The 16,020-nt window shown below is 45.0% G+C and overlaps 1 protein-coding gene across 1 annotated transcript in view; it reads right to left on the bottom strand.

Annotated features, from left to right (window-relative positions):
• The window catches only part of ACVR2B (activin A receptor type 2B), a 104,918-nt gene that overhangs the window by 10,064 nt on the left and 78,834 nt on the right, over positions 1-16,020 (bottom strand). The window contains exons 3-9 of the mRNA XM_021555327.3: positions 13,227-13,336; positions 10,831-10,982; positions 9,370-9,513; positions 8,140-8,283; positions 7,151-7,299; positions 3,447-3,561; positions 1,687-1,825 (exon numbers count right to left, since the gene is read on the bottom strand). Of these exons, the coding sequence (XP_021411002.1) occupies positions 1,687-1,825; positions 3,447-3,561; positions 7,151-7,299; positions 8,140-8,283; positions 9,370-9,513; positions 10,831-10,982; positions 13,227-13,336 (953 nt within the window). The remainder of the gene's footprint in view (positions 1-1,686; positions 1,826-3,446; positions 3,562-7,150; positions 7,300-8,139; positions 8,284-9,369; positions 9,514-10,830; positions 10,983-13,226; positions 13,337-16,020) is intronic.

The following is a 16,020-nucleotide window of genomic DNA, read 5'->3' as shown; positions in this document are numbered from 1 at the left end:
GCAATGTGTAGATGCTCTCTCAGAAGAGCAGCCCAGCCTAACTGATGGGCTTCTCAGGGTGTTCCATGGCACCACTTACGGTTTCTCAGTAGCAAAAAATTACCTGTTTTCAGAGCAGAGATACCGCAAAAGGGTCTTTCCAGACTAAAATAAAGGAGCTGACCACTTCACCTGGTCATGAATTGTGATACCAACAGCACAATGTTTACTCTAAAGAATGAAATCACAATCACTAAAGTGGCTTATCATTATTCTTGTTTACTCAGTGACAGTCACTAAACCAAGCTGAAACACTTGCTCCAATCAGGGTCACTTGTGACTTTGCTTTTCCTCCAAGAGGAACCCAGGCTGTGAAGAGCTGCACTGGTGACCTGCAAGCTAAATGTGCTGTTTACACAACATCACTTCTGAGCTGAAGTGCAGATGAGGCTCAGTGTAACTCCCTGTCATCCAAAAGGAAGTTTTCTCTCTGACTCAGTGGTGCTGTGTGTGGCACCTGGGGTATCTCAGTTGCTTGAATTGGCAAGAGATCACAAAAATGACAGGAAACATGAAAGTGAATATTTGGGGCACCTCAACAGAGAAGGGCAATTCCTACATGAATTATCTGTGTACCACTGTTTTACCCTACTGTGCTCTCAGCTCCCTGCTCCTCCAGCATTTTATCTCATTAGACCGTACATTTCTGAAGATGAGACCTTCTGTTACCACACACTTCTGGGAGGCATTTTAATTATAATCACGCTCCTCAGTCCTACTGCAATGCTAACAAAAAGATTTCAAGTCTAGGTGAGGTGCTGTTGTTTTATGAACTTGATATTCAGTTCAGAGCTATACAAGCTCTGAACTATACATATCTATCTCAAATCTATACAAGAAGAAAAAAGCTGGAGGCAGCAGCCTTGGAGGTACAATAACATGTGACTGCTTTTCTGTCCTGCAAATGGCAAGGGTCACTAAAGGACAGGTGTGCTGATTGGACAGAAAAGATGCCCCACTTCACAGCATCGTTTTAGGATTAAAAAAAAAGAGAATAAAGAAGACACCATGAAGTTCATACTTTTAGATCCTTCAGGAGAAAGTGAGATCTTCCAAAGTTGTAAATGAAACAACAAACCTAGCCTACTGCTGAGAAGAGAGCTTGACCAGAAAAAGTCAAAGATCAATAACTAATGACTTATGATAGCAGGGAAACAGGCTTGCTGACCCAGGAAGATCCTTCCAGCCCTATGTTCCTGCTATTTCACTAAGCTGCTTTCCATTCAGGCTACCCCACTGCCCTGCATAAGTGAGGTGATAACCAAGCTGGCTGTGTGGCTCTTCTCAGGAGCCAAAGGCATGCCCTGGTCACAGACAGAAATGTGGAGTGCCACTGAGAGCAGCACAGAGCAGGCTGAGAGTAAAGAACACCCATCCTGTAGGGATCATCTTCTCCCTCTGATTCCTCAGCAATCTGCAAGGTAACCAACATAGTAAAAAGTACTTTGAGACTTGGGCACTTACAAAGGTTATTATATACAGAGAGTAACACCTTATGTTAAAAAAAAGGAAAAAGAGGTTATCTGCTTTTAATAAAAATATGCCATTTATTTATTTTTTTTTTAACAGAGACAGATCCATTCTTTGGACAACTAAACCACACTGAAACAAAACCTTCCTCAGGGAAAAGAGGATCTTTATTCTTACCATCAACTGCTCTACATCTGGAGACTAGCTCCCACAGCACCAGTCCCATTGCATACATGTCTATTCTCAGGAAGGCGTCTCGTTGGAAGTTGATTGCTCCCTCCAGCACTTCAGGAGCCATGTACCTCCTTGTTCCCACCTACAGAGCAAAAACACAGCTCCAGTTACATTTGGCCCCCTCAGCTTCTGCTGGTTGGAGGTGAGTTAAGCTGGTTTCATGAGCCTGGAGGCCACTGCTGCTAAAAGTGCACCTTGCTTGAGAAACAAGCAAAGGGGAGCTGTTTCTTCTGACACAGATTCTCCTTAAGATCACTTGAGTCCAGATGAGCAACATAAAAGAGGAAGCCAAAGTGCAAGGCTGGTCTTGCATACACTGCAGGTCTGCATCCCGCTGCATGTTGCTCCAGCAGCACACCCTGCATGAGGAAATGCTGCCTTTGGAGACACACAGAACACCCTGAGGTCAAGTCTGGCTTGGTTATACTAACTGTTGAAAGTTCAATCCTCTTTCACTCAAAAACCCCCCTAAAAAACCAACAAAAAACTCCAACCCCCTGGATAAACAAAAACAGAACCAAAAAAAACCAGAAAAGAGAAAAAATTATATATCCTGAAATGGTAGGAAAAGGTGTTGGTTTGACAACCCTAAATAAAACAAGTCTCCTGCATCCACAGAAGTAGTAAAACATGAACCCTGGCTTGCCATGGTTTGGAAAAGACCTCCCCTTGTTTTGAGGGAATAGGCATTATAGTGCCTCCATTGTTATGTTTAGTACCGTTCATAATGTAGGAGAGTAGACAGAACAGCAAGGGGAAAAGAACCTTTCTTGGGAATTGAAACACTTTTAATAATTTCCTTTAAGGAAATTCTCATCTCTTCTTGCTGTTAGCTGAGGTAGTGGGGACAGAGTGAAGCCAGGATATGGAAAGATGTGCAAAATACTAGAAAAGTAAAAAAAAATTATGAAAATGAAGAAAACTGAGTAAGGCTAACCCAGAAGAATGTTAATTCCTTCTGAGATAAAAAAAAAGGAAGACTACATTGGAGATGGAAATTCAGGAAGCATTGGAGGCACAAGGAGGGGATGATGGACTTGCTGTCCTGGCATGAGAGCAGAAAGAGGGGCTGCTTGCTGCAACACAAAGGCAGAAAATTAAGAACCCATAAAACTGTAGTATATTGTTTACACAGTGCACAGCCAGCTGTGCCAAAGGTCACCCAAGCAGCCAGCCTGGCTGAATTCTTAAAATTAAATCACTAATTTTAGGATTATTAATATTTGTATTGTGGTATCAGTATTAATATTTAGGAGCTTTAATATTTGTGTTATGGCCTATAGAAGTGGTATGTGCAGCAGACTCCATAACTAGACATTTTTAAGATTCAGCTGGACTTTCTTGCCTTGCTTTGGTCAAGAAAGATTGGTCCTTGAGTCCCTCCCATCATGGTATTCTGTGATTCTATGATTCTGTGGATATTTATACCGAAACCATAAAGAGACAATGAGCCCTCTGCTTGAAGGAGGAAGCCACCTGACCCCAGAGCTGGGGGGACCTCACCTGCACAGCAGTCAGAAAGCTTGAGCACCCTCCCCACTGACCCAGATTAAAGCAGCTCCCAGAATTTATGTCTAAGCACAAGTTTTTATGGAAAAAATACATATCTCCAAGTGAATTAAATGCATCTACACAAACCAGCCCCCCATTCCAGAGAAGCTATGGCAGGGCCAACTTTTTAAAAAGTTAAAGGTAATGATTACCTGTCCATGAGTGTCCCCTGGAGGTTTTCCAGGTTCAAACCGTACAGCCAGTCCAAAATCAGCTAGCACAGCTGTCAAGTCATTCTTCAGCAAGACATTTTTACTCTTGAAGTCCCTATGGACAAGGCAAGAAGTAAGGGAAGGGTTTATCATGGTGTGTGTCTAAATCACACTGCAGCACACACATTGTCTATAGGTTCAGCAGCTCCCACTAAATCAACTCCTTTCTTCCTTTCATTCTTCCTTTCTTCCCCAGAGTCCCAGCATGGCCAGTGCTGCAAACTCGGCTGCTCCTCACTGCCCTTGTCGCCAAAACACGACCAAGCAGCCCTGAGCTGACCAGCATAGAGTCAGCCAAACTCTACAGTGAAATAATCTCAAAGTAAAATCTGATCTGAAGGGGCTCTTTTAATTAGATCAAGCTGTATATAAGGCAGCATTTCTTGCTCCAAGCACCAGTTCTGGACCCCCATCTTCTGGGCCCTTCTCATTCCCAAGAAGAAAACTAAGGCAGGTTAAGGGAGTATATTACTCTTTATCCTAGTAAGGATGTTTGCTCCTATCTACAAAATTAGATCTTTCTGGAAATCAGCAGATGCTGGTGAGACTCTCTCCACCCTGACTACATGCTTCAACAGACTTTTGCCATAGTCATCTATCAGCCTTCTGTTGTAATTGCTGGATTGATCTTCCCTGGAGAATTCAGAGGGTTGGAAAGCAAGCAGGGAAGGGGGTGAGGCCACACAGACACTCTGTCAGGGTCAGAGCAGGCAGCTGACAGGCAGGTGTAAGAATTTGCAGTAGAGATGGTGGCTCTGTGCTTGAAGAGGACATTTGTGTCAGCCCTGTGCTGCAGCAGGATCATTTCAGGGCAGCTCAGGTAAATCTGCAGGGGCTGGGAAGGGTGGGGGCTGGAGGAAGATCACACTGAGATGCCGAACCAGTCAAGCCCTGTTCCCTGGGCTTCCTGCATTTTCATCTGAAAAGGAATGTTTGGCAATCTAATTAAATTACAGACCTTAGACAGCAGATGGCAATTGTCCTGTATGCTCAGCATTATAACTTCCCTATCATCAATTCACTCGGTGACCCTGCTGATTGCAGGACATTGCAGGCCTGCACAAAATAATTAATGAGGGCAGATACGATTGTTCTGCACTAGAGAGACCTGTCAAAATTCTTTGTGAAGAGAGAAACTGCTGGACCATAGAGAAGGGGCTGCTCCCTGCAGCCTCAGATGCCAGAGCATCGGCTCAAAGCACTGCAAGCAAAAATCACCCAGCCCCTGATTCTGAGCTTAAAATATCAGAAGAGAGGATTTATCCTCTCTAAGCTAAACACAGCGCGATGGGCATTTCTGGCTTGAGGATTAAGATGGGGGAAGTGGGTGTGAAGTTGGAGGGCACCATGCAGCCAGTGAACCCCAGCAGAAACCAGCCTCCATCAGCTCTAGGGACTCAGTACAGCTTTGCAGAGCCTCCAAAACATTGGTACCCCTCCATCACACAGAAGAACTGCCTTTCCCACTGTCTGTCATCCCAGAGACTGCCTGCTTCCATGCTATAGCAGTTTCCCCACAGGCTTAGGAAACAGCCATCATCTAATGACATGGATAAACGCCTTTGCTCGTTCAGCTTTAGGGGATTATGCCCTCAGGATGGTCCAGATTGTGCATGAGATTTTTGCAAAGCAGTGGCTCGATGAGGACCACACAGAAATTATCAGACAATCTGCCTGAATGATGTGGTTCCAAGGTGAAATAAGATGTAAACCAGCATTACTGTAGAGCATGTGTTGCTGCTCCTAACCTGCAGTGCCCTTCAGGCATGCAACAGTTAACTCCTACATCTTGATACACGATGCAGGGATTTCCCTTTACAATTCCATTTTCCCCCCCATTTCCATACATTTCCCCATTTTTCCACGCTTTCCTTCCTTCCTTTCACAAACCACCCTGAACTGGCAAGTCTGAGCTACAATGCAAATGTATCCAGGCCAGGGAGAAGAACTTAATTCAAGCCGTGCCAAGTAGATTTCCCATAACATCATATGCATTAGACCATCCTAAAATGGTCACTGCCGAAGAAAAGTGGTGTGAAAAGAATTTTATTTTTTTTTTCAGATAGCGCTTCAAACAAGGGAATACAGAACAAGCAGACTATGAGTAATGGGTGAGTTAATTCGATTGAGACACTGGAGATTTTATTTGCAGCTTCCACGTGGGGGCACTTTTGCACCAACAAGTGATTCCATCACCTTAATCCTCCTTGTAGCGCCGGGGGCCAGAGAGGAGTTGGTTGAAGCCCTGCCCAGCAGCGACTGGGGAGCTCCACCTGGCAATCCCAGCATTTCCAGCCATGTGCACTGTGGGAAGCCATTCAAAAACACCCCCCACACCTCCCTCCCTGGATTAAAATGCATTTAGTGTTTTCTTTCAAAAATAAAATTAAAAGGAATGGGGTAATCCGAGAGAAATCCCTTGTGTCCTGAAACCCCTCCTCCACTAGATATGTGCTAAATTCACACAAATGCTACACACAAATGCATTCTACAGCTTTTATCACTTGCTAAATGGACAGGGACACTAATGAGCACGATCTGTTGCTTTAAAGCCTTTCTATAGCCTTCCTCTGTTCCCCACCCTCAGGAATTCTCATCTATAAACCACTGCCTTTATTCTACAGGGACAAATGTCAGGGATACAGGGGTCAGCTCCAGGAGCAGCACAAAGGCAGCTGCAGGTTCTTTCAAAAGCCCCCATCTCTCCAAAACTTCCAGGTTTGAGGAGGTGGGATGTTTTGGGGGCAGGGATACCCTTGCAAAAACAGGGATTATCTTGCCATACATGAAGCCAGGCCTGCTAGATCAGGTACAAATTGCTGCAGCTGGACGTGGGGGGTTAAGTCCCTCCTAGATGAAATGCAGTGGGTGGCGGGGCGAGTATGGCCACGGATTACAGCCTGTAAATCCCTTCTGGAAATCTCCCCCATCCTGCCCTGCCACCAGCAATCCACTCAGAAGAGTGCTTTAATGTAGGGCAAGCAGTGTGGGACTTTGGAGAAGGGCTAAAGCATGAGGATGGTTGAACCCAACTTCTTTCTAGCTGTCCCCTCTGCACTGCCACCCAGGCGGGTTGAAGCGTGTGCCAGGTGTCAGGCGCAGGGTGGCACCTGCTGTGGTGTCTCTCTTAAGCACACTGGCACGATTTGGGCCTTATAAAACTACAGGGAAAAGTAACTAGCAGCCATTTTCTGCCTTTGCACAGTTTCTCCATTTTTTATTTAATGATCAAAGGCTCTGTGGGAAGACACGCAGTGGAGTTATCAGTCCAAATCAGGGAAAAATAGGGTCCAGCTCCTGGTACAGCCATAGAAAGACACAGATCATAATGCAATGATATTGTCAAGCCAAGTCCTTTCAAAGAGTGCTTCTACAGCAGCAGGATTCCCTTTCCACCACAAGGGAAGAGTAGGTGGAAGAGAGAAGCCCCTACTCTTTGGACATTTACCATCAGCCACTACCAACTGTGCTATTCCACAGGCAAGACACTTACTTGCCCCTCACCATTTTATATGTGGTTGAAAAAAATTCTTCTCTTGGCACGGGATTTGCTGGGTTAAAAGTCCTTTACTTCCTAAAAGCACAACTTTTTTCTCCATTCAACAGCATAATTTCAAATACAGTGTCAACAAAAGAGCCTTTACCTGTGTGCTATAGCAGGTTTGTGTCCTTCACCTTTGCACCAGGGGACATCTTCATGAAGGTAGGACAAGCCACGGGCCATTGTTTCTGCAACATGGCAGAGCTCATTCCAGCTGATAATGTTGCCCTTCAGGTAATCTGTCAGAGATCCCTGCAGAACAGGACATTGTCAGTTCTTAATCATAGACCCCTCTATGTGACAGATGTGCTAAGTCATCAGTTTAGAGAATGGTTTAGAGAGTTCTTGAAAAATCTGAGCCTTTATTTACTGGGGTGGTAGGGGGTGGGGGGGAAATCACTGGGGAAGCAAAAAGGAGAAATAAAAATCAGAAGCGTCCATGAGTTTTCAGCCCTTGACAGCGCAGACCTCCTGATGTCTACTTATCTGCCAAAGAAGGGAAGGGAGGTAAGGAAGGGAAAAAATCATCTTTACCAGAGCAATTCATCCAACCTCAGCAAGGGGAAAGCCTTCCATGCAAGATGAAGCATTGCATCAGCTGGTTGTGGCAATGATTGACTCAAGCAGACCTTGGATTTACCAGGGGGATAACACTGCTGGCTCAACCCCAGATTTGCACATTTGTTTTAAGTGTTAGTCATGGTTTATAATTAAAGCAATCCATGAAGTGGGAGATGGGCCCCAAGCCTCAAAAGCAAAATGGAGCCCATCTGCAATGGGCAAGTTGGGTCTGCAAAATCTGTCTCCCACAACGCTCATCTATGCACATCAAGAGCTGGTGATCACTACAGATGTGAGCTGTGGCCTTTCGTGCCTCTCTCCCTTCCTAAATCCCACTTTTATTAATCTTTTGTTTGTGTAGGAAAGCACTGAAAACTAAAGAAAGAGCATTTGAAGCAGGGGAGCAGGAGCACTTTGCTACCACAGTCATGGCCCACCACAGACTGGAGGGATTACAGGGGTTAAAATCCTGCTGTATCACAACCAGCTCCCTCTCTGCCTTCCCAAAATGTCTGTGCAATGATACATTACCTTGTCATGGAAAGCTGTGATCAGCCAGAGCTCTGTCTCCAGGTTTGTCCCCCTTTTCTCTGCTGCGATAAATTGCAAAAGGTTTTCATGCTTCATGCCAGGAGTGTTGAAAATCTCCCTCTCACTCTGCCAAGATTGCTTATCCTGAAGCAGGGAGAAATGCACCATCAAAGATCACACTTCCCTTTAAAGCAAACAGCTCCTTCAGTTCAGTCAGAACTGCTCACACTACTCTAAAAATCATGCTCCTGTGTTAGGATGTGATGCATCCCTTCAAAAGGAGGCTGTTTTCCCTAAAGAAGAAAAACAAGTTGCTGTCCTCAATCTCCCCTCTCCAAAATTATCCTCAGCTGTTCCTAAAGGACATGTGTGGGGAGCGGAGAGGAAGCCAAACTCAACCTTGCTGAGAAATAATATTTTTCAAGATTTCCTAAGGATACTTGCAGGAAGAAAGCATGTGCATACAGCACCCAGGATCAGCCTTGTAGGGTAATTGCTGCAATTGCAAAATCTAATCTAGGCTCTATTGAGTATTTACTAGTAGGTCACAGCTGGTTTGGACAGAAGATGTGCAGATCTCCTTTAGCAATGTATGACAACAAATATGAGGTGAAAAAGTAATGGAGACAGCAGAGGAGCACAAAGATGTTTTAGTCATTTTTCCTTCACTTGATTTTTGATTGCTTTACTCTTTTCATCTGCAATTCCTAGAGAATCAAGTCAGGAGTGTTCAAAGGCTTCCTGGAGCAGAAGACAGGAGCTGACAGGAACGCTGTTGCACAATTAGCTCTCACAGCACCAGGGCTCTGCCTTTGGAGGCTGTAAACTGCTCACTAGGTTTGGATCCAGATTTACAATCCACCCAGGCAGGACACACAAAGCCAAGGCTCTGGCCCTTTGTGTGCACTCTGGGCACTGCAGCTGTGCCCTGCCTTGCTGGATTTAAACAACACAGGCATTTGCAGGGAAGTTAACATACCCTGTAGATTTCAGAATGTGCTTGGTTTTGCCCTTCTTGCAACAAGCACTACTACAGGAAGCATTTGGTAATGAGATAATGCAGGGAGAAGTGTAGGAAGGAAGGGTCCTTGAACTTTTTCCCCCAGCAGAAGAGCCCAAATGCATCTTTGTTATGTCTCAAAAACCATAATCTCCATAGGCACTTAAGAGTATCTCAGTACTGGTGAGGGAGCCGTGGCAAGTAAGAACCTGGTGCAGTGTCCCTCTCACCTGAATAGGGAAGATTTTCACTGCTACGTAGTCGTTCATCAGCTGAGCCTTCCACACGCAGCCAAAGCGTCCCCTTGCCTTGATCTCCAAGAGCTGTAGGGGCTTTAGGCCAACCAGGGGAGAAGGGGGTGGTGGGCCAGGATCCTGCATAAGAGAAAAAAACACTGTCACCAGCTGAAGCTGGACTGTAAAAAAGTGAGGGGAGGAATCGAGAAACTGCACATGAGGAAAGACGTGTGAAGAAGTAACATACATTTATTTAATACAAATTATTTAGGTGCACCGTTTGCAGCAAGAACAGCCTGAAATTCACTGTCTCACTTGCTCTGTAGGGTTTTGGTATAGAACATGTATAACAATCTGCACCTCCACTGTGACACTGTGACACTACTGGCTGCCATGCTCTGGGCAAAACCTGAACTCTCCTGTGTTTTCAAAGCAGAAGTTATTTTGGGCTGTAAAGCACTGATGTCCTCAAGGCTACCTCCTGCTGGAAGTGGGAAACTTTAGGTCTTTGTGACCAGACAGCCAACTATATCTAAAACCCCCCACTGCTCTTCACTACTTTAGCATGTTCCATGTCACCCCAGCCATGAGCAGTGAACAGGTCTGTCAGCATCATACAGATCACATCTGTTTAAACTCTGCATTTGTCCAGGACAACAATGTGACCCTGTAGGACATGTGGGGTTGGAGCTCTGTCCTGTCTGCTTTCGGATGGGAAAAGTTCACAGTATCACAGAATGGTTTGGGTTAGAAGGGAACCTTAAAGATCACCCAGTTCCAACCCCCCTACCATGGGCAGGGACACCTTCCACTAGACCAAGGTGCTCAGAGCCCCATCCAACCCAGCCTTGAACACTTCTCTGGGCACCCTGTGCCAGTGCCTCGTCACCTTCACAGGGGAGAATGTTTTCCTAATATCTAATCTAAACTTGTTCTCTTTCAATTGGAACCCATTTCCACTTGTCCTGTTGCCACATTCTCTTGTAAAAAGGCCCCCTCCTTCCTTCTTGTGGGCCCCCTTCAAGTACTGAAAGGCTGCAATTAGGTCACCCCAAAGGCTCCTAGATCCATTATCTGAGGGTTCATAAAACTGAGCTTCATCAGGGAAAGCATCTTCCCTCCTCTCATAAGGCTGGGCAGGAACTTTACCACCTCTTAGATCTCTGATGCTCTACAGTTTGGCTCAAAGCAGGCAACGGGTTTGAGAGTTTGGGAGGAAGGGCAGCCACCAAGCAGGGCTAATTCCCTCCCTCAGCTATCTCAGACATCATGGTAACCCAAACTAAACCCATCAGTCTGACACTTCCATAGAGGCCAACCGTGCTACCAACTTCAAAAAGCAGAGAAGAAGAATTAGGCCACCCCAAAAGAGTGAAGCAGACATGGGTGTGAACACACACTGAGCAGCCCCCGTGCCTTTTGCAAGGCCCAAAGCAAGGGGAGCGACTGCCTGACCTCAATGATGTCCACGTGGCCGTAGGGAGGCTTCCGGTGGCGGTACATCCAGAAGGCCAGCAGGATGGCCACGGACAGCACGGCGATGGGCAGCAGGGAGTACACCAGGATGTTCAGCAGGGAGGGCGTTGGTGGCGGTGGCTCGTAAATGACTGTGAGAAAAGAGCAGGGTAAGAGAGGGAAAAGAACTTTCAGGAATGCAGCAGCACTGTCAGCTGCACATCCAGTGGCAACCAAACCCCATCTGTCCCTCCGCTCCCAAAGCTGACAGTGCTGGATGGCATGGCCCAGTGATGACAGCCCCAAGGTTCAAAATCATCTCTGTAGTCTGATTTATACTGATGGACAAACCTTTTTCCTTGGTGTTTATGGTCTTTAATCATATTTACACTGGGTGTCAGCAAAGCAAGCCTTCCAATGCTACATGGACCACCTTTGGTGTTTGATGGGATGGCTGATCAAGCTCTGTCTCCACAGATGAAAAACATTCCCCATGGTAATTGTAAAGGAGTAGGACTAGGTGCCAAAAACATAACTGAGGTATAATTACACCAAGAATCTGCATCTTTATACACAAGGTGATAGGGAGTGACATCTGAAGTTTTGTCTCTGTTTCGTTCAAGCCCAAAAATACCAAATTTGATCCAAAAATCCATTTTTACAGAACCAAGAATTTCTAATTCTTGGGGTTCAAAGGCTGCTTCAGGAAGGAATTTGGTCCAAACACCCCATCCACTAGAAGGATTTATATTGAATTATAACAGATTCAGAGGAATGGCTTTTGGTATTGGCCAAGTATCTACTGGCAAACCGACCAAACAATTTGAAAATGTTCAGAGCTTAATGAGTTAAACATATGGTATCTAAGCCTGATGCATTGGCTAAGGTTACCCAAACATTGGTTTTTGGCTGATCAATGGGCAAAAGTGCATTGCTGAGGGCAAACAAAACAAAAAGACATAAACATTACATGTTTACACTTCTTGTATGTAAAGCAACAGTATTCATAAGGCTCCATGGTTTTCTCTTCTCCACAGAAGTAATGTTAGTAATGGAGTTACAATGGCCCAAACCACACTTTGCAAGCTGAGCTTCCATCTGACCTTTATTTAAGATAGATATTTCTTGTTGGGATACACAAAAGCAGAACATTTCCTCCTCTTAACCCTTCCAAATGTATTAAGACAGCACGAAATCCCTTGCAGCATTGCTTTGCCTTTCACAGTGATTGACAAGTTGTCAGTTTTTAGTAAAATGCTGCTGGAGCCACAATCAAATGCACTATTCCCACAGTAGTTCTTGTTCCAAATTACATCAGTGCAGTTGAGACACAAACAATGGGAATACTAAATGGAGCCATGTTGCTATGTTGGAGACAGGGAAGGAAAAAATAGCAAGACTTGCCAAATTAAATAAAAAACTGTGAGAGAAAGAATATTTGCTACTAGGTTGCTACGGGTACATTAATAACAGGAGATAATATAACCCATGTAAACAATTAAAAACCTATCAGGACAGGCCAGGAAAATCTGATAAAGGTCTACTGGAACATCTCAGTAAATGCAGGTAGTTCAAACCAACCTAAGGAAAAGATTCTCCTGTTTTAATAGTTTGTATTGAATGATATTTTAAAAATTATACAACTAAAAGAATCATTGTTTTTCTATTAGCCTCTTAAGAAGGTCCTGCTATTACTTTTCTTCCTTGATGCATATCCACAGACTCTGAAAGCTCACACACACTCTTTCCCTTTCAATCACCAGATCAACAAAACAGAACCAAATGCAAAATCCCAGATGCTCAAGGTATTTGGAAACTCTGTGAATTTAACGAGGCAGGTGTTAAACACCTTTTAAGAGCTTAAGGCTCAATCCATGCTATATAAATCACTCTGCCCTCTTCCCCTTGTGTGGGGATTTTGTTTTGAAACATCCCACAGTGAACTGTCCACCATAAAGAAAACTTAACCCTTATTGATGGCATCCCAAGTGTTGGTACAGCTTTAGCCATAGAGTGAAACAACCTATTCTTAAAGAACTGTAGCCAAAGGATTTCTGACTTCGTAACCAAAACATCCAACAACTCAATGGTGACATGAAGTTGAATCAGGGGAGATTTAGGACAAATATTAGGAGGAGGTTTTTCACCCAGAGGGTGGTTGGGCACTAGAACAGGCTCCCCACAGAAGTGGTGACAGCACCAAGCTCAGAGCCCAGGGAGCATTTGGACAACACCCACAGGCACAGGGTGTGAATCTTGTGAGTTTCTTATGCAGGGCCAGGAGCTGGACTCAATGATCCTCATGGGTCCCTCCCAACACAGGATATCCTATGTTCTCATAATGTCCTTGGAAACTGGGTCTAGAGGAAGAGACCCCAACTCCCCCAGTCACTCACCTTCTGGGCCGGTGACTTCAGGCAAATGGGTAAATTTCTCATTGCAATAGTTGCCCTCGCAGCAGCAGAAAAACACCTGAGGGTTTTCTTCTGTGGCTACACACTCCTGCCTGCACCAGGGAGGGACAGACACGGAATGAAGGGGAGAGAAAAACATTGTCAGCCAAATCCTGCCTCTTGTCTTTGGGAGCCAACCTGCCCCAAATTGTCTTCCCTGCACTGCACAGATCAGCAGGCTCCACTTACAGAGAACAACTTGGCACTCAAACACCCCAGTAGATAGCAAAGACCCTCTAAAAGACTGCAAAGGAAACAAATGCTTCCATATGTACTGAGGGCATTAGATGGTGAGTAATAAATAACAGCCGCTGCTGCTAACGGAATGAGAAGGAGAAAAACAACAGAGAGACGCCTCAGTCCCTGAACAGTGACTTTCCCACAGCCCAGATGAGCGCTGCCAGGGCAGAGAGGTATTTGATGATGCAATTAAAGATTGTGCCATAAAGCACACACGACGAGGGCTGAGCTAAGGCTGCTCCCACAGCCTTGAGCATCACCAGCTCTGCACACTCGAAGGGCACCAGAGAGGAGCAGCCACAGCCCTGCTGCAGCAGGAGAGAGCTGCAGGTCTGAGGGCATGCAGTGAGAGCTCGAGGTAATGCTTTAAACTGAAAGAGGGCAGGTTTAGGTTGGATATTAGGCACAAGTTCTTTACTGTGAGGGTGGTGAGGCATTGGAGCAGGTTGTTCAGAGAAGCTGTGGATGTCTCACCCCTGGAACTGTTACCAGGTTAGGTTGGATGGGACTTGGATCATCCTTGGGCCTGTGGAATGTACCCCTTCCATGGCAGGGGACTAGAACTGGATGATCTTTAAAAGTCCCTTTCTACCCTAACCATTTGAGGCTCCTATGATTCTCATTTTGTTTCTAGAGTTTTAAAGACTAATTTTCAAGTGCTGTCTCCTCCATAAAAAGCTTATTTCTGCACAAAAACCTTTAAGAAAATCAGGTTGCAGCTCTCATTTTCTGCCTTTGCCTCTTATCCAGGTACTTCTGCAGCCTTCCCAGCACTGAGATTTCCTTCCACATTGTGCAAGGCCTTAGGGGACTTCCATGGATCAAACCAACTCCACTTCCACACATCCTCCCTCTCCCCACAGATCAATGCCAAAAGAGATGTGCAGTGATTTTTTGCAGTACTTTAGCTGTCATTTCTTTCTGTTTCTTAAATGCTGCTTCCCTTCCCTGCCACCTTTTGCTCTGCTATGCTCTGGTTTTAGTTATTAGGCTTGCAGAGCTGCTCTCCACAGAGAACTGTATCAAACTATTTCCTGAAGCCCAGCTAAATTATATGCATAACTTCCTTCCCTCGACCACTTGGAGGAAGTAGCAAAACAATCATATGCGTTTGACATTATTACTCATTTCTGAACCCATGCCAAGCCTCCCTTTCTGTGTTATCACTGACATACTGCCACGAGAATAATGGAAAGGGCTCTCTTCAATCCTAGCACTGGGTAGTTTTCAGTGCTTTACTCCCTTTGGGGGGAAAAAATGGCTATAGCCAAACTGTCTCCTCCAAGGTCTCAGCTGGGAAGCACTTGGTTTGTTTTTCAGGCTCTCATTTGTTTCAACTTCAAAGCAAAAAAGCAGCCATTTGACTTATTCAAATGAACAAAGATGTTTCAACAAGTTAAACAGTGTTTCCAGATGCTTTTTTTGTGAAATCAGATAACAAGCCCTTTGGATTCAACAGCATCAGTGTTGGAGCCTTCAATAGAAAACACATCCTTTGCTAAATCTGTTGGTTAAAAAATCAAGCTAATGAGTGAAAACAGCCTGCTCCACATCTGCAGTTCATTATCCCTGTCTCTGAGTGAAGCCATCCAGGTATGTATGACATGTTACACTTAGCAAATATTACAGCTGAGACGGAGGGAGAGAATGACACATTTTTCTGTGGCAGGGAGGGCAGGTTTCGGAGCGTTTCACGTGCTATGCAGGGGAATGTGAACATGACCTCTCCGGCAGGGCTGTGTAAATAAACCAGAGCATACAAGTGGATTTTTAAACACTACCTTTTTCCCTATAACCTTAAATGTACATGTGCCACGTTCTTGTTTTCTCAAGATAAAGAGCAGAGTAAGGAGCCATCACCCTCAACATCCCAACCCTTGAACTCCAAAATTTTTCCACATTCTGCTGCAACAAAGGAGGCAGTGCTTGGCACATCCCAGCACGTGCTGCTCCAAAAGCAGCTGCAGCAGCCAAACCAGGACCATGCCCTGCATCCAGGGACACAGAATACAGGTGCATCTGCCAAGGCTGCTCCCAGAAACTCAGCATACAAAGGTGCCAGAGATACAAAGGGCATCAGCACAGCACTGCTGATCGAAAAAAAATCATCTTCCTAGCCATTTTTGCCACCTTGGGATGCACTACTGCCTGCATGGAAGTCTGCCAAGGGCACTCAAGGGAAAAGAAAAAATGAAAAGGACTGCACTTAAAGAGGGTTTATTCCTTTATATAATTAAAGCTAACCTTTATTTCAAATGTTGCTTTTGATATTTGTACTGTTTTTCCATTCTCAGAAGGTCTTTCAGCTTTGCCCTGGAACTTGTGGCTTTGAAAAGCCAGGCAATGGAATACTGGATGCTCAATTCTAGGGCTGCAAAAGGCTGGTGAGGAGCCCTGGAAACTTATTACCATCGTAACAGAGCAACACATTATGACAGAGTTTAAGAAACACTACATCCCTGCAGAGACACTCAGTGACAATACAAGTGTCACTGGA

This window comes from Lonchura striata, chromosome 1 (genome assembly GCF_046129695.1).
Source record: "Lonchura striata isolate bLonStr1 chromosome 1, bLonStr1.mat, whole genome shotgun sequence".
NCBI classification, from domain to species: domain Eukaryota; kingdom Metazoa; phylum Chordata; class Aves; order Passeriformes; family Estrildidae; genus Lonchura; species Lonchura striata.
This window is presented reverse-complemented; position numbering and strand designations above follow the sequence as displayed.